This window comes from Stegostoma tigrinum, chromosome 16, assembly GCF_030684315.1.
Source record: "Stegostoma tigrinum isolate sSteTig4 chromosome 16, sSteTig4.hap1, whole genome shotgun sequence".
NCBI classification, from domain to species: domain Eukaryota; kingdom Metazoa; phylum Chordata; class Chondrichthyes; order Orectolobiformes; family Stegostomatidae; genus Stegostoma; species Stegostoma tigrinum.
The window spans coordinates 17,040,526-17,058,889 of record NC_081369.1 but is presented as its reverse complement, the minus strand read 5'-3'; the positions used below and the strand labels follow the sequence as shown (position 1 = coordinate 17,058,889).

Below are 18,364 nucleotides of genomic sequence, written 5' to 3'. Positions count from 1 at the left end.
GGAGTGAGCCATACTACTGTAAAACAGAACACAGCCATCTCTCAATTCTGTTTGGTAGGTGAGTCTAGCTTTAAGTTCATCCAACTTGTTTTCAGTACCTTGGACATTTGCTTGGAGTATGCTGGTGGGGGTAGTGGGATGGTGGTACCTGAAACTGTGATGTTTCAGTCTGAACCATATAGACCACGTATCTTGCATATTTCCTTCAAAAGTAGCTGCTTCTGGTCAGGTCCGGGATTTGGAGTGGATGGTCTGCTATTCTAGGAGTTAACTGTGTATGTCCGATGGGGTCCTGAGCATCGGTTGTGGCCTTGGCTGTACTTGGCTGGTGGAAAGTGTCTTGCTTGCTGTCTTGCATATTATTCAGAGAATCATTCAAATTATGAGCAAAGGCGGCAGTAACAAAAGCCAGTTTGTGATCATGTGCTCTTTCTTCCACTAAAACTATTCATTCTAATGTTATTATTTTGTTTTGTGCCTGCATTCCTTTACATTTTCAAAAGGAATTCAATTCCCTTCAAATTAACTGAGATACAAAAATCTTAAGAATTCTCTGCGAGTTACCCTCCTTACACTGTAATAATTCTCAGGCTATGTCGGTTATTGATTAACCAACTATAAATACTGACTTTCTTTCCGACTTACTCAGGTGAATATGTTTCAATAAAGACAAAGCGTGGAACCAATGAATCCTGCAAACCCTGGATATTAAGAGATATACAGGGCCAAAGAAAGAGAAAACGAGAGGCTTACAGCAGATACAGAGTCAAAACAGAAGAAGCTCTAGACTACTACAGAATGTGCAAGGGGAAAACTTAAAAAGGAAACCAGGAGACCAAAAAGGGGGCATGAAATAATAATGACAGGTAAAATAAAGGAAAATTAAGTTATTTCATAAGCACATTAAAGATAAAAGGATAACATGGGGAAGAGCAGGGCCAATTAAGGGCTACATTCGTAATGTGAGCATGGAGCCAGAGGATGGAGGTAGGGTTGCAAATGAATACTTTTTGTGTTGGTATTCACTGGTGAGAGGGATGACGTGGGTGTAAAAATAAGGGTGAAGGATATTGTTAAAGAAATCAGCACAGACAGAGAGGAGGTTCTGAGTGGTCTGGCAGGCTTAAAAGTAGATATATTCAGATATAATGTATCCCAGGCTGCTGCATCAGACAAGGGTGGAAATATAGAACAGACGCATCAGTGCTATGGCACAATGACATACAGTTCATATGGAGTAGCTCTGGGAATTCTCAACATATCTGTTCAAATGCTGGCAAGGAAACATTCTGCTGATTGCCATCTACCAGCCTCAGTTGATGAATTCATACTTCTCTGTCTTGCACACACTTGGACGATGCATTGCGCATAGCAAAACCTCAGCATGTACTCTGAATGGAACTTCAACAGATCTTCTTGTGAAGTTGTTCACCAATGTTGACCAGCTGGCTGAGACCTGAAGGACACAGTTCTCAGAGTGGGCATGCAGTTGGTGGTGACTGAGCCAACACAAACTAGACATCTTGTATCTTATCCTCACTGATCTGCCCATCACAGATTTATATGATCTTTACAGCATTGATCGAAGTGGCCAACTTAAAATCTAACAGAATCTGTACCATCTCCACAATAAGGATGCTTCCATCATGCTGTACGGCAAAACCAATAATGATCAATGGCTTAGATTCAGAAGGGATCTAGAAACTCAAAGCTGAACATCCTTTGGGCCAACAAGAGCAGCAGAATAATATTCCACTACTATCCAGGTTATGGAAATATATTGTTGTTCCTTCGTTGTCACTGGGTAAAACTCACTACCTAACAGCACTGCGGACGCAACAAAACTTAAAGGGCTAGGGTAGTTCAAGAGATGGTTCAACACCAATTTTTCAAAGGCAATTCAAGATGGAAGGTGCTGTCAATCCAGTGACAATTTATATGCCAGGACACAGCAATGCAAAAAAATAGTAATTGTCCAGTTTCTTTCTCTTTAATCTCCAGTTATGTTTTTAAAGGCTTCCTTTTTATTTTGAGGTATCAATTTCTGCTAAGGTTTTTCCTTGGATAATCCTTTTTTGAAGAATCCATTAATTTCTCATGGCTTAATTTTCAAGGGTCCACTTAAGTATCTACAGTTTTTTCCATAGACGCTGCCCAAATCAACACAAACAACATACCCTCCCTCAAAATCACACTGTTTACTGATCAAAACCAACAATTTTAGCTCAGGTTGAAAATGAAAATGACTTTTGTTCCAGCTGTTGCTTATGTTACTTTAAGTCCTTGGGGAGATTACATTCATGAGCAAAACCTATTTTGCCCTTGTGTTGTTTTAATTCATGAGATTCATGAGGTTGTTGACTTGCTCGCCGAGCTGGCATGTTTGATTGCAGATGTTTCATCACCCTTATCAGTACGCTTCCAGTGAAGCATTGATGTTCCATCTGCATGCTAGTTATATGCCTCGGTTTGCTGGGGTGGCTGGTATTACTTTTTGTTTGTTGACAACGATAATAAAGTGTATAGCTGGATGAACACAGCAGGCCAAGCAGCATCTTAGGAGCAGAAAAGCTGACATTTTGGGCCTAGACTCTTCATCAGAACAGAGTTCTGACTGGAATGCCAAGCCTCCAGGAATTCCCTGTCATGTCTTTGTTTGCAATGTGCTATTAGGGATGTATGGTCCCAGTTAAAATTTGTGTCCTTCTTTGTCCGTGTTAATCAAGACCAGCGAGAATTGGTTGTGTCTCCTAGTGTTGGCTAGTTGGTGTTCACGTATCCTTATTGCCAGTTTTCTTCCAGTTTAGCCTATGTGATGTTTCTCACAATTCTTGCATGGACTCTAAGATTCATTTGAGTTATCTTGATCCCTGTTGACTGACCTATTATTGTGGTCTGGAAAAACTGCAACAAGCATTTGATATAATAACTTTAGTTGGCACAGGAATTATGTAAAGTACAACAGTGTCAAAAAAGAGCCCTCATACTATTACAAAACCCATTTCAATTTCTTCCCTGTAACAACACAGATGGTACAGACGAAAAGAACTTAACACCAGTGCTTTGCATATACCCCAGCTGCAGACAATTAACATAAACCTTGTTGCATGCTATTTGGAAAACTGGCAAAGGATGTGACTGAAAAATAAATTATAAGGAAATTCAAAAGCCTTGTCATTAGTGAGGTACTATTTTCTGGTAATTTAAAAATACTTGAAGTTTATCATTATACTAAACTTTAATCCTTTAAATATACAAGAATTCAACATGGTTATCAAAATAGACATCATAACTAACACTTAAAAAATTTAAAGTTAGGTGTTCTGTTATTTTTACTGTGTTTTTTAAAAACAGATTTGTAATAAACTTGATTAAACATAACCAGAACCATAGTTCAGTGCTGAAGAACTTTGGTTAATTACTTTGCAATGGAATAGTAAAAAAAAGTTATGAACTCAAAAAAAAGTAATGCTAATACATCTCAGAAAAAGAAAAGGAAAATGTTTGTAACCAGGGCCACAACTTACAAAAGGACTGATTTGTTGCTGATAATGGCCACATATGTATGTTTGACCAGATTACTTAAAATGTCTTATTTTAAGATCGCAAATAAATGCCTTTCAAATCTGCTTCAACAAATTCAAGGTAATTTATTTGTCTACAATCTCGCGTATTAAGACTTTACATCAGACTTTTTTTGGGAGAGTGGCTGCTGTGCATCTTTGAGTTAACATACGTTACTGCCATGTAGGTTAGTGGAAGGAATGAATGCTTAAGGTGGGTAATGGAGGTGCTAATCAAGAGGGCTGCATTAGGCTGGTTAGAGCAAGTTTCTTGAGTGTTGTTGGAGCTGCAGTCATCCAGGCAAGTGGAGAGTATTCTGTCACACTTTTGACTTGTGCCTTGCAGATAGTACACATGGCATAGTCAGAGGTGAGTTACTGCCATAAAATTCCCATCTTCTGACCTGCTCCTGCAGACACAGCTTGGGTTTAGTTTCTGACCATAGCAATCCCTATGGCATTGGGGATTCAGCAACTACAACATAAAGGGAAGATGGCTGGATTCTCTCTGGTTGAAGATAGTTGTTATCGGATATTTGAAATTACTTGCCATTTATCAGTCCAGGTCTGAGTATTGTTGAGGACTTTATACATATGAAATAGACTGCATAAGTATCTAATGAGTTAAGGATAGTGTTCAACATTGTCTGCTGATCTCTGTTCATTTGTACTTCTCATATCATGGTGACAAGGTAAGTCTTTGATGAAGTAACTGAAGATGGTTGGGTCTAGGGAACTACCACAGGGAACTGATGTCTTGATATGGAGATGGTTGACTTCCAGTAATTATAACCATCCTCCTTTGTGCTAGATATGACTCCAACCTACACAGAGTTTTCAATCTGCTTTCCAATGACTCCGGTTTTGGTAGGGATCTTTAAAGCTATAATTGGTTAATTGCTGCCTTAACATCAAAGCAGTCATTCCTTCATCTCCAATGTTCTGTTCTTTTTTCCCATTTTTGAGCCAAGGCTGCAGCGAGATTTGGAACTGTGTGACCCTTAAATCACAACAGGAGCGCCAGTGAGCTGACCACTGTTGAGCAAGTGTTACTTGATAGCACTGTTGACAACCACTTGTATCCTTTAACTGAATGTAAACTGATTGGGTGGTAATTACTGGGTAGAATTTCTCATGTTTCATGTAAAAGGGCAGTCCTGGGCAGTTTTCCACATTCCCAGGTACAATTTTACTGGAACAGCTTGCACTGGGATACAGCTAATGCTGCAGCATATGTCTTCATTACTGTTGCTGACTGCATTTAGTATTTTCAGTATTTTCCATACAGAATGAGATGTCAATAATGCCATCAACTACCTGTTTAGAAATGTTGAGTTCAAATTCTACCATTGCCATTCAATTTCAAATATGAAGACAGAAGCTGAAGAACAGCATGAGGATTAGGAGGAGTAGGCAATTCAGCCCCTCAAGCCTGCTCTGCCATTCAATATGATCATGACTGATCTCATTTCAGTCTCAACTCCACTTCACTGCCTGTTCCTCATAATCCTCATAAGCCCACAACTAATTAAAATCTGTCTATCTTCTCTTTAAATTTATAGTGCCCTGGCACTGAGGAGTAGCAAATTTTACAATTCACAACGCTTAGACATAAGTAATTTTGTCTCATCTCTGTCTTGAATCTGCTAAAACTTATTCTAAAACTATGATTTTTCATTGTACATTGCTCCATATAGGGAAAGGCCCTCTCTGGTCTACACTAATCTTCCATTAGATCTCTTCATTCCCGTAAATTCCAAACAGTACAGGCCACAACTGCTCAATTTCTCTTCATAACGCAAGCCCCTCATCTTTGGAATCGATCTAGAGAGCCTCCTTTCAACTGCCTCTGATGCAACTGCATCGTGCCTCAGGTAAAGAGACCAAAACTGTACAAAATACACCTGATGAAGTCTTACCTTGTACAGTTGCAGTCACACCTATTTTTATACTCCATTCCTTCCTGAATAAATATCAAAATTCCATTTGCCCTCTTTATTACCTGCTGTACCTACATCCTAGTTTTGTGCTATTCACGCACAAGGACACCCAGATTTCTCTGGTGGAGAACTCTGAAGTTTCTCTACATTTAGATGATAAGTTGCCTTTGAATTTTTCCATCCAAAATGGATAACTTCACACTTACCTACATTAAACTCCATCTTACAAATTCTGGTCCATTCACTGAATCTCTTCATATCCACTTGTACATTTTTTATTTTTTCATTGCAATTTACTGCCCACCTACTTTGGTGTTATCTGTAAATTTGATTTTTGGTACCTTCTATCCCTGCCTCCAGGTCATTAGTGTAGTTTGTAAATAGTTGCGACATTCTAGTAGTTACAGCTTAACAACCAGAAAAGACTCATTTAGCCCAACCCTTTACTTTCTGTTGGTTAGTTAATCCTGTATCTAATCTATTACCTGTAACCTCTGCCGTGATCTTATCTTGGATAACAACCTTGTGTGCAGCACCTTATCAAATGCCTTCTGGAAGTCCAAATATACTATGCGAATCCCCATTATCCCCTTTGCCTATTACAACTTCAAAGAACTCCAGTAAATTAGTCAAACACAATTTAACCTTCATAAAGTCATGCTGACACTGATGAATTGTGTTTTGACTTTCCAAATTTCTTGTTATTACATCTTTAATGATGGATTCTAACAATTTGAAATAGCTTTATTGTCGCATGTGCTCAAATGAATACAGTGAAAAGTTTACAAGTCACCACATTACAGTGCTATTTTAGGTACAAAGCTAACTAGGTACAGATTCTTAAAAACAAATTCTTAGGAAAAGAATATGGAAAAGTAAAGAAATAAAAAGACCAGAATAACAGTACTTCCAACTCAGTTCACAGTGGCACCAAGGCTCCAGTAACTGAGAGGTTTCCACATCCTTATCGCCGCCACCTATGCCAGACCCACCAACTTAGGAGTCCCACACTTTAGGCACTCTCACTTTGCTGCTGGGCCCACCTTGCTGATGCCACCGAATCTACACTTTCCCCACAACCAGGACACCCCAGCTCTGCTGCTGCCACGGCATCACCAATAACCATATGTACCCGGTCCAGGCTTACAGTGATCGCAATCAGGAGTTCTTGGCTCCACTGATACCTCAATGATGCAAAGAGTCCCTGTTCCGGGCATAACACACTGCAGCTACCACAACAGTGCCAGGAGTCCCCACCCTGGGCGTACTGTCACCAGTAGTCCCTGACTCTGCTGCCAACTTCAGATGTTAAACTAAATTATCTCTGGTTTCCTACTTTACACTTCCCTTCCTTTTTGAATAAGTGTGTTAAATTAGCATTTTTCCAATCCCCAGGAACATTTTCAGCATCCAGGGAATTTTGGAATATGAGAACCAATGGGATCCAATACCTTTGCCGACATTCATAGTATCTCAAAGAAAGTTGCAGTAATCAGGCCCTTGAGACTGTCTACCTTCAATCCCAACAGTTTGCTCAGTACGTTTTTCCTCCGTGATGGCATTTTATTTAAGTTCCTCCTTTGTGTACTCTCTGCATTGCCTTTTGGATGATGCTTGTACCCGTACCGGTGGCCTCCACCATGAAAACAGAAGCAAACATTTAGTATCTATGCCATAAGACCATAATACATAGGAGTGGTAGTATGGCCATTTGGCCCATCGAGTCCACTCCGCCATTTAATCATGGCTGATGGGCATTTCAACTCCACTTCCCTGCACTCTCCCTGTAGCTCTTGATTCCTTGTGAGATCAAGAATTTATCGATCTCTGCCTTGAAGACATTTAACGTCCCGGACTCCACTGCGCTCCGTGGCAATGAATTCCACAGGCCCTCTACTCTCTGGCTGAAGAAATGTCTCCTCATTTCCAATTAAATTTACTCCCCCTAATTCTAAGGCTGTGCCCACGGGTCCTAGTCTCCCCGCCTAACAGAAACAACGTCCCAGCATCCACCCTTTCTAAGCCATGCATTATCTTGTAAGTTTCTATCAGATCTCCCCTCAACCTTCTAAACTCTAATGAATACAATCCCAGGATCCTCAGCCGTTCATCGTATGTTAAACCTACCATTCCAGGGATCATCCGTGTGAATCTCCGCTAGACACGCTCCAGCGCCAGTATGTCCTTCCTGAGATGTGGGGCCCAAAATTGGACACAGTATTCTAAATGGGGCCTAACTAGAGCTTTATAAAGTCTCAGAAGCACATCGCTGCTTTTATATTCCAACCCTCTTGAGATAAACGACAACATTACATTCGCTTTCTTAATCAGGGGTTCTACCTGCAAGTTAACTTTTAGAGAATCCTGGACCAACACTCCCAGATCCCTTTGTACTGCTGCTTTACGAATTTTCTCACCATTTAGAAAATAGTCCATGCCTGTATTCTTTTTCCCAAAGTGCAAAACCTCGCATTTGCTCATGTTGAATTTCATCAGCCATTTCCTGGATCATTCTCCTAAACTGTCTAAATCTTTCTGCAGCTTCCCCACCTCCTCAGTACTACCTGCCTGTCCACCTATCTTCATATCATCTGCAAACTTCGCCAGACTGCTCCCAGTCCCTTCATCCAGATCATTAATATATAAAGTGAACAGCTGTGGCCCCAACACTGAACCCCGTGGGACACCACTTGGCACCCGTTGCCATTTCGAACAAGAGCCTTCTATCCCAACTCTCTGCCTTCTGTCAGACAGCACCATGGGCCCTCACCTTACTCAGCAGCCTCCCGTGGCCTTTTGGAAGTTTAGATAGATAACATCCACTGGGTTTCCCTGGTCTAACCTACTTGTTACCTCTTCAAAGAATTTTAACAGGTTTGTCAGGCACTGCCTCCCCTTACTAAATCCACGCTGGCTTGTTCTAACCCGACCCTGCACTTACAAGAATTTAGAAATCTCATCCTTAACAATGGATTCTAGAATTTTACCAACAACCGAGGTTAGGCTAGTCGGCCTATAATTTTCCATCTTTTGTCTTGATCCAATAATTTTCCATCTTTTGTCTTGATCCTTTTCAGTGTTCCTCACTATTATCACCCCCATTCTCATCCTCCAAAAAGGAGGAACATCAGCTACTTTCTTATCTTTTATATACTTATATAAGCTTTTACTGTCTATTTTTATATTTTGCACTAGTTTTCTTTTAGAATTGACCTTTTTTCTTTATATTACTTTTAATAACACTTTATTGAAGTTTCCCAATCTTGCAGCCTGTCACTGGCCTTTCCACAATAGTATGCCAGACAAGAGGTGAGACTTTCCATTGGTATCAAAGTAGCATTCAATTCAGTTAAGCATCAAAAAAACTGAGCTAAACTCAAAGCAAGGGAGGTCAAATGGAAAGGCTTTAGTGGTTGACATGAATAAAGAAAAATGTGCTTGGTGGAGGCTAATCATCACAGCCCCACAATTTCACTGCAGGAGTTACTTGTCACTTCTCAGCCCAAAGATTGCTAGTTGTACTGGCTGTTTCATCACGAGAGGAGTTGTGAACAACTTTTGTGGTACCATCCATAAACATCTGATATTAGGACAGGAAAAGTTTATTGATGAAGCACCTCAAAATAGTTAAGTGAAAAACGCTTCCTGAGGAGCTTCTATTCTGATTAAGACAGTTGCTCATAGCTTTAATTTCCACTATGAATGTTTACCTAAAATTACAGTGCTTAGCACAGTTGACTACTGAATATTAATTTTAAATTTATCTAACAAAATTATCATAAATTAAACACAGGAAAAGAAAAACAACCTTGTAGTGTCATTATATACTTTGAAGAATTAACAATTTGCAACTTCCAAAGAAAGACTGAAGTTTATTACCTGAAGAATATTGAAAGCCTTAAACAATGCTGGTACAGGAGAGCAACGCCGGGCATCCACCAAAATAGTTAGTCCTGCACTCTGAATATCTTGTCTAAAGAGCAAAAAATACAACTATAGTAAATTACATAACATTATACCATAAGCTTGGTACATAGCTGCTATTTTGATGGGTAACATCTATGTTGTAGCCAGCTGTATGCACTTTTGATTCAGACTGACATTTTGCTTAACAATTGTCATGCATCACGGGATAACAAAATTTTCACAAATAGTGCAGAATCCAAATGTTAAAAAGCTTGCATTATTCTGAATTTTATAGTGAAATACAAATGTTAATGAAAATAAATGTGTACTCAAATACTTGGAAATATAAAAAAAACAGAAGAACTCAATTTCTATTCATGATATTATTCTGTTAATTTATGAATGACAGTTTCAAAATAGCAAATTTTACTTAGATGAAAATTAACACATTTGATCCAACATAATCCTACATAATGTTCATGTAATGCAATTAATGTCCGCTTTCAGGATCTTGCAATAAGCAAATATCAAATTTTAGATAGTGACATATTAAAATTATGTTAGTTTCCCTTTTCTTAAGAGTTACTGATTTTTAGTTCAAAACAATCTAATCATTTAGATCTGAGCTCAAAGGTACCATTAAAAATGCAAATACACTATCACGACCAAAAGTGACAAACCTGAACTGGTGAGTAGTACACCGCCTGTCAGTGACATACTTTGCAACACAATGTGGCATCTTATATACCCAAACATTATCCTGGAATCAGATTATCTTTCAAAATATTTAATCAATAAGTATAACACATAATTTAAGATTCATTTATTTTCTCTCACTTTCAATATCGATGCACATCCAAAATATTTCTCTGCCTAATAAAATCAAAATTCAATGCAATAGTTGCTACATAATTAAAATTGTGCTAAATCATATTCTTATTCTCTTGCCCTTGAAGCTGTGAATTCTGACTGCATGCTTAACTACACATCCTCTGCCATATTCTTGTAGAGTCTACAAATGAGCTTTCCTTTCCTTTTTTGTTGTTGTTCTTTCAAGTGTAGTACTGTTCATTAAATGTCCAGCTAATTGCATAACATATGTGCTAGAAAAATAGCTGTGTAGGTAATCAATCGCTGCTGCAGTGAAATGCAAAGAAAATGTTGGATTACCTGGGAATACTATAAAAGTAGATAAGGAGCCGCACAAGTTCAGGGACGTTGCAATTTGGATTTAGCCAGATTGTGTTTCTTGTTGTTATTATGACAATTGCATGGCCAGACTTGTCTCTGGCTCCTGAAGCAAAACAAATTTTTATACAATTATTTCAAATTACCAAACCAAGATACAAAGGTCAGTCAAACATCTCAATTTATTTTCCCAAAAAATTGCTCCATCGAACAAAACTGTGCACAATATTTGAGTAAAGCATAGAGCATTAAAATGTCGAGATAATATAATAGACTATCATGGATTTCCAGATGCTTGGACTATTGGAGACAACATGGATATCTGGAGATTGCTGAGAACAAAATTAATTCTCATGGTAGAAAGGGATGTTTGTAAAAGAAGTTAATGCATCAGGAGGAAGAGTATGGGACTTTAAACTGAGAGTGAGGATCACATATCAGTGTGTTTTAGTACATACAATGTGGTGAAGATCAGTGGGAAGCCAGAGAATTGGAATGCCGTAAAAAACCAGCAAAAGATAACTAAACATGCAAATTAAGGGGGAGGAGGAGGACAAAGCAAGAGTGGACATTGGACCATTAGAAAATAAAGTCAAGTATACTGGAGAATAAAGAAATGGTGGAGGAATTGAATAAGTACTTAGCATCATTTTTCACAGTTGAAGACACTGGCTGAATACCAGAACATCAAAAGTTTCAGAGGGTAGAGGTGATTGTAGTGACCATCACTAAGGAGAAGGGCCTGGGGAAGCTGAAAGGTCTGAAGGTCAATAAATCACATGCCCAAGATGGTTTACGCCCCAGGGTTTTAAAGGAAATAGCTGAGGAGATAGTGGAAACGTTGGTGGTAATCTTTTACGTATCACTGGAGCAAAGTTTTATCAAGGGGAAGTCATGCTTGACAAATCTGCTAAAATTCTATGAGAAGGTAGCAATCAAGTTAAACAAAGGACAGCCAATTGATGTAATCTATTTGGATTTTCAGAAAGCCTTTGACAGGGATCCACACAGGCAGCTGCCAAATAAGATTAGAGCCCATGGTTTTTGGGGAAAGGTAATGGCATGGATAGAGGATTGATGGACCAGCAGTAGAGAGAGTAGAGATAAATGGGCCTTCTTCAGGATGGCAGCCAATGGCTAATGGAGTTCTTCAGGTGTCTGTATTGGTTCTACAGCTATTTACATTATTTGTGAACAATCTGGAAAAAGGAACTGAGGGCATTGTTGTTAGGCTTGTAGATGACAGAAAGATAGGTGGAGGGATAGGTAGTGCTGAGGAAGCAGGGAGGTGGCAGAAGAACTTGGACAGGCTAGGAGAGTGGGCAAAGAAGTGTAAGATAGACTTGGATATGGCAAAGTTGAGGATTCTCTTCTTAACTCTGACATAGAAGTTCGATTAGCAGTTAGGAATATGAATGCAATATTTATATTCTTGCCAAATTGATATGAATACAAGAACAGAAATGTACAGCTGAGGCTGTATAAGGCTCTGGTCAGACCGCGTTTGGAACACTGTGCACAGTTGTGGGCCTTGTATCTAAGGGTGGGTGTGTTGTCCTTCTAGAGAAGGAGGTTTACCAATATGATCCCAGGGATGATGGGCCTATCATATGAGGAGTGGCAAAGAACTCTGGGTCTTACTTGAAGGAGTTTAGAACGATGGGGGGGTGGGGGGAGTGGAATCCGATGTGAAACTTACAGAATATGGAGCGACTTGAACATAATGGGCATGGAGAAGATGTTTCCATTAATAGCAGAGAGCAGGCCCTGAGGGCACAACCTCAGAATGAAAGAACAAACCTTCAGAACTGAGATGAGGAGGAATTTCTTGAGGCAGATGGTGGTTAATCTGTGGAATCATTGCCACAGAGGGCTTTGGAGGCCAAGCGTATTTAAGATAGAAATAGATAGGTTCTTAATAGATAAGGGGACCAAGGATTACAGGGAGAAGAAAGCAGAATAGGGCTGAGAAACATATCAGCCATGACCAAATGGGCTAATTCTGCTCCAAAAACTTATGGCCTTATGGTTATAAGAGTGGGAAGGGGAGCAAGAATACTCATTTCTTTGCACAGCTTCCTAAATTTACCAAAAACTATCTTATTTTTTGTTATCTGCATGGTTAAAAAGCAAAGCAAGCAAAACTGAAAATTGTTAGTATTCTTTATTCTGCTTCCTTCTGATTATTTTTCAAAAGTCAATCAAGATAAGAATGCAACTTCTTAAAATAAACATTCCAATCTAAAACCTTATAAGAAAATGGTATAAAAGAATATAACTAACAGGATCAGAACTAAGCACTTTAATTACGCAGACAGAATTCTTGCACCAAAATGGTGAACTACTGTAGTCCAATATACCAATATATGAAACCTTCCCTCATATGGTAATTTCTGTTTAAGCACATGTCACACACACACCAGCTACTAGAACACTGTACGTATTCAATGGTCTGTGATGTGTGAAACTTCCATAACATTAATGTTTTTATCACCTACCAGTCAAACATGCTACCCCTGAATTGAGAACATCAAAGTTGATTTCTTGGGACAGAGTTCGTAGATTGGGTTTGAGCGGTAAGGAAGATGAGGTCTCACAATGTTTGACTGAAGCCAATTCTTGCCTGCTGTCAATGCACTGCGCAATCTCTGAGGTTGTTGAAGATTCATCTGATAAGTTGGCAGTTTCTTCATCAAAACTTTTGTCTGTGTTCACGTTATCATTTGTTTTTGAATCAAGTCCTAAAAAATAATTAAATTTGATATTTCTCACATTTGGAAAACATATGCCTATCAAAAAGGCCATAAGAAATAACAAGTTTTCCATGCTATTCAGGAAACTCTATTTGCACCCAAATCGAGAATCACATGGGCCACAGTTAACAGAAATAACCTGGATATAGAAAGGTTAACATTGGTATGGGCTTTGATCTTTTTGATTATTAAACAACAAAAACATTTACTTTTTTCTGAGTGCTTGATCTCACTTGTTTTCTGCAAGTAGAACATTAAATTCTGTTTCTCCAAAACATATTGGTATTCCATGATTTTGAGTGTACCTGATGACAGTCCAAAGTCAATAATGAATCAATGTAAGATATCAAAGTGTGAAGCTGGATGAACACAGCAGGCCAAGCAGCATCTCAGGAGCACAAAAGCTGACGTTTCGGGTCTAGACTCTTCATCAGAGAGGGGGGTGGGGAGAGGGTTCTGAAATAAATAGGGAGAGAGGAGGAGGCGGACCAAAGATGGATACAGGAGAAGATAGGTGGCAAGGAGAGTATAGGTGGGGAGGGGGTAGGTCAGTCCGGGGAGGACGGACAGATCAAGGAGGCGGGATGAGGTTAGTAGGTGGTAAATGGAGGTGTGGCTTGAGGTGGGAGGAGGGGATAGGTGAGAGGAAGAACAGGTTAGGGAGGCGGGGGACAAGCTGCGCTGGTTTTGGGATGCAGTGGGGGAGGGGGAGATTTTAAAGCTTGTGGAGTCCACATTGATACCATTGGGCTGCAGGGTTCCCAAGCAGAATATGAGTTGCTATGAATCAATGTAAAACGAGTTTCAAAACCCTTCTGTAAAATGTATGAGGAAACACATGGCCCGCTCTACGTAACTAGCCTAAACTCAGCAATCTTCTATTCATTGGGTCTTGCTAATAAAATTACAGCAAGCAGATCACAATACGCAGAGATAATTCCCACCTTCCAATTCCTTGATCCACATATGCTCACTGCTGAATCAATTTGTTAATTACTCAAAGCACCAAGTTTCATTTACCTGCTCCCACTAACAATAGCCCAAACTTTAACCTTGTGCTACAATACAGCATCTCTCTCTCTGCCAATAACCAAATGAGTCACTCATGAGCTGGTTGGGCCATGACTTTATCATGAAACAGGAAGGAGCTCAGCACCAACCTTAGCAATCACAGGAAAACTGTTGTCTGGATGAAATTTCATTATCATATATTTGACTGTGCTGTAATAAGGTTACGTTATTCCTTTTAGGAGCTGTCTGAATTAGAGTCAGCATTTGATAATCTTTAATATTAATATACTCTTCACACATCATGGAACATTTCAAATTTAGAAGAGGTTTTATTTTGAGCCTGGCTACATTTTGTTATTGGTCCCTGTAAATGTCACATGCCACTTATCAGCCAAGCCTAAATATTGTTCAGGTCTTGCTGTAGACGGAAATAGAATAGTTCACTATTTGAGGAGTTATAAATGGTGATGAACCTGGTGCAACCACCTGCAAATATCCCCACTGAATTTTTAATGGCGGCCAGATCTTTGGTTAAGCAGCTGAAAATGGTTGGGTCTAGAACACTAACATGAGGAACTTCTGGAAAAATGACCTGGGATAGAGATGATTGGCCTCTAACAACCACAATCCTCTTGCTTTATAATAGACAGGATTCCAGCCCCTGGTGTTTTCCCTTTAATTTCCATTTAACTTCAGTTTGGCTAGGAACCACTGATGTCACAGAGATTCTTACACTGCTACTGGCTTTCACATTCACCTTACAAGAGATGAGAATGTATATTCCTTCAAGGTTCTGAACATGATTCATATTTACGGTGAGATAAAGACTGAGAGAGTTCAGCAAAACAAATGCATTGAACAGTCAGATATTTTTGCTACATCAGTCGTTATCCAATGACCGATCTCTACACACCTTGGGTGAGATCTGTCAAGACCTCTGCTGCATAGACTTCCAACAAATACAAAGTGCCACATGTAAACATTAAAACTCATGTTCCTATCTCATGACTTTCATGAATGAGAAAAGTTTACATTCAACTAGCAGGCAGGTGGTTACTGACCACAGGAATATAATCATAAGCAATAGTAATTATTATCTAGGAAACATCACAATGTACACATTGTATAGCATTCCATGATAGCCAAAATATTTGAATGAGAAAAAACATTGTGTGAAAGGATTTTATAAGCAATATCCCCAGGATTACCCTAGTTTTTCAGCTGTTACCTCTATTTTTCACCTTAGGAACATAAGTACTTGAATATAAGGAACAGATTATGTAGTACTCTAAATGGCTTTTCTTAGAAAATGCAGTTCCAAACTTGAGAACATACTTGAGTAAAAGAACAAGGAATGGAAACAAAAGTGAAAAGTACGCTCCCTTTTCATCTTACTAGGAGTACCAGTAAACTTACCATCTTATGGTACAGAGTAAGAGAAGAAAGGTGGATTGCTAGACTGACTCAGTTGGTGACCTCCCTCTATGCAACTGTCATCTGCATTTTACTGGAGGGTAAAGGTGAATCCTAAATAGGATGATCCTCCCTTGGATGTTCAGGTAAGTGAAAAAGTTCCTACAAAATGCAAATTCTCCATTCTTATTATCAGCAGAGTAGCTCTGGAAAGTAGATAATTTAGTTAAACTAAAAAGTCACCAATTTCTATTTTGAAGTAGATGTAGTCACTTAAATCATTTCCTTCACATTTCCCCCTTTGGAAGAAAACAGTTTAGCGTAAAAACCAGAGCAGGATCATGCCATTCAGCTCGAGTGTGCTCCATCATTCTAGGTCACGCCTGATCATCTGCGATTAGTTCACGAATGATCTGACTGTGGTCTTGACTCCACCTTCCCACCTGCCCTGTAACCTACGATTCCCTTACCAATCAAGAACTTAACTCAACATATTCAAAGACTCTGCCTCACCCTGCTTTCTGGAGAAAGAATTTCAAAGACTAATGGAATCTGTGAAGAAATTCCTCATCACTCCAGCTTTGATGCAAGATTTCTTATTTTGAAACTTTACTCTTAGTTCTAGATTTCCCTATGTGAGGAAACATCCTCTCTGCATATACCCTGTCAACCCTATTAGAGTCTTACAATAAGATCATTTCCTCTAAATTCAAAAGAGTATAAGCTCAATGTGGTTAAACTTACTTCAAAATGATAAACTCCTCATCCCTGGAATCAGAGCTGCAATTAATGTACAGATATCCTTCCTTAAGATGACAAATCCTGTACAGTATATCAGGTGTTCTCACCAATGCCATAGGACATAGAACAGTACAGCGCAGAACGGGCCCTTCAGCCCACAATGTTGTGCCGACCATTGATCCTCATGTATGCACCCTCAAATTTCTGTGACCATATGCATGTCCAGCAGTCTCTTAAATGACCCCAATGACCTTGCTTCCACAACTGCTGCTGGCAACGCATTCCATGCTCTCACAACTCTCTGTGTAAAGAACCCGCCTCTGACATCCCCTCTATACTTTCCTCCAACCAGCTTAAAACCATGACCCCTCGTGTTAGCCATTTCTGCCCAGGGAAATAGTCTCTGGCTATCAACTCTATCTATGCCTCTCATTATCTTGTATACCTCAATTAGGTCCCCTCTCCTCCTCCTTTTCTCCAATGAAAAAAGTCCGAGCTCAGTCAACCTCCCTTCATAAGATAAGCCCTCCAGTCCAGGCAGCATCCTGGTAAACCTCCTCTGAAACCTCTCCAAAGCATCCACATCTCTCCTATAATAGGGCCACCAGAACTGGACGCAGTATTCCAAGTACGGTCTAGTCAAAGTTTTATAGAGCTGCAACAAGATCTCACGACTCTTAAACTCAATCCCCCTGCTAATGAAAGCCAAAACACCATATGCTTTCTTAACAACCCTGTCCACTTGGGTGGCCATTTTAAGGGATCTGTGTATCTGCACACCAAGATCCCCCTGTTCCTCCACACTGCCAAGAATCCTATCCTTAATCCTGTACTCAGCTTTCAAATTCGACCTTCCAAAATGCATCACCTCGCATTTATCCAGGTTGAACTCCAACTGTCACCTCTCAGCCCATCTCTGCATCCTGTCAATGTCCCACTGCAGCCTACAACAGCCCTCTATACTGGCAACGACACCTCCAACCTTTGTGTCGTCTGCAAACTTGCTGACCCATCCTTCAATCCCCTCATCCAAGTCATTAATAAAAATTACAAACAGTAGAGGCCCAAGGACAGAGCCCTGTGGAACACCACTCACCACTGACTTCCAGGCAGAATATTCTCCTTCTACTACCACTCGCTGCCTTCTGTTGGCCAGCCAATTCTGTATCCAGACAGCTACGTTCCCCTGTATCCCATTCCTCCTGACCTTCTGAATGAGCCTACCATGGGGAACCTTATCAAATGCCTTACTGAAGTCCATATACACCACAGCCACAGCTCGACCCTCATCAACTTTTCTAGTCACATCCTCAAAGAACTCGATAAGGTTTGTGAGGCATGACCTGCCCCTCACAAAGCCGTGTTGACTGCATTAGATCAAGCCATGCTCTTCCAGATGGTCATAAATCCTATCCCTCAGAATCCTTTCTAACACCTTGCAGATGACAGACGTGAGACTTACTGGTCTGTAATTGCCGGGGATTTCCCTATTTCCTTTCTTGAAGAGAGGAATTACTTTTGCCTCTCTCCAGTCCTCAGGTACGACTCCAGCGGAGAGCAAGGATGCAAAGATCCTTGCAAGTGACGAAGCAATTGCATTTCTCGCTTCCCAAAGCAGCCGAGGACAAATCTCGTCCGGGCCTGGCGACTTGTCAATCTTAATGTTTGACAAAATTTTCAGCACATCAGCTTCCTCTATCTCTATCCATTCCAGCATGCACACCTGCTCTTCAAAGGTTTCATTCACTACAAAGTTCGTTTCTTTCGTAAAGACAGAAGCAAAAAACTCATTTAGGGCTTCCCCCACCTCCTCAGACTCCACACACAAGTTCCCTATGCTATCCCTGAT

At 39.9% G+C, this 18,364-nt stretch overlaps 1 protein-coding gene across 1 annotated transcript in view; it reads right to left on the bottom strand.

Moving 5' to 3' along the window:
- Nucleotides 1-18,364, bottom strand: part of plekhg4 (pleckstrin homology domain containing, family G (with RhoGef domain) member 4) — a 194,879-nt gene that overhangs the window by 117,005 nt on the left and 59,510 nt on the right. Inside the window, exons 4-6 of the mRNA XM_048546548.1 lie at nt 13,096-13,338; nt 10,580-10,703; nt 9,383-9,476 (exon numbers count right to left, since the gene is read on the bottom strand). Of these exons, the coding sequence (XP_048402505.1) occupies nt 9,383-9,476; nt 10,580-10,703; nt 13,096-13,338 (461 nt within the window). The remainder of the gene's footprint in view (nt 1-9,382; nt 9,477-10,579; nt 10,704-13,095; nt 13,339-18,364) is intronic.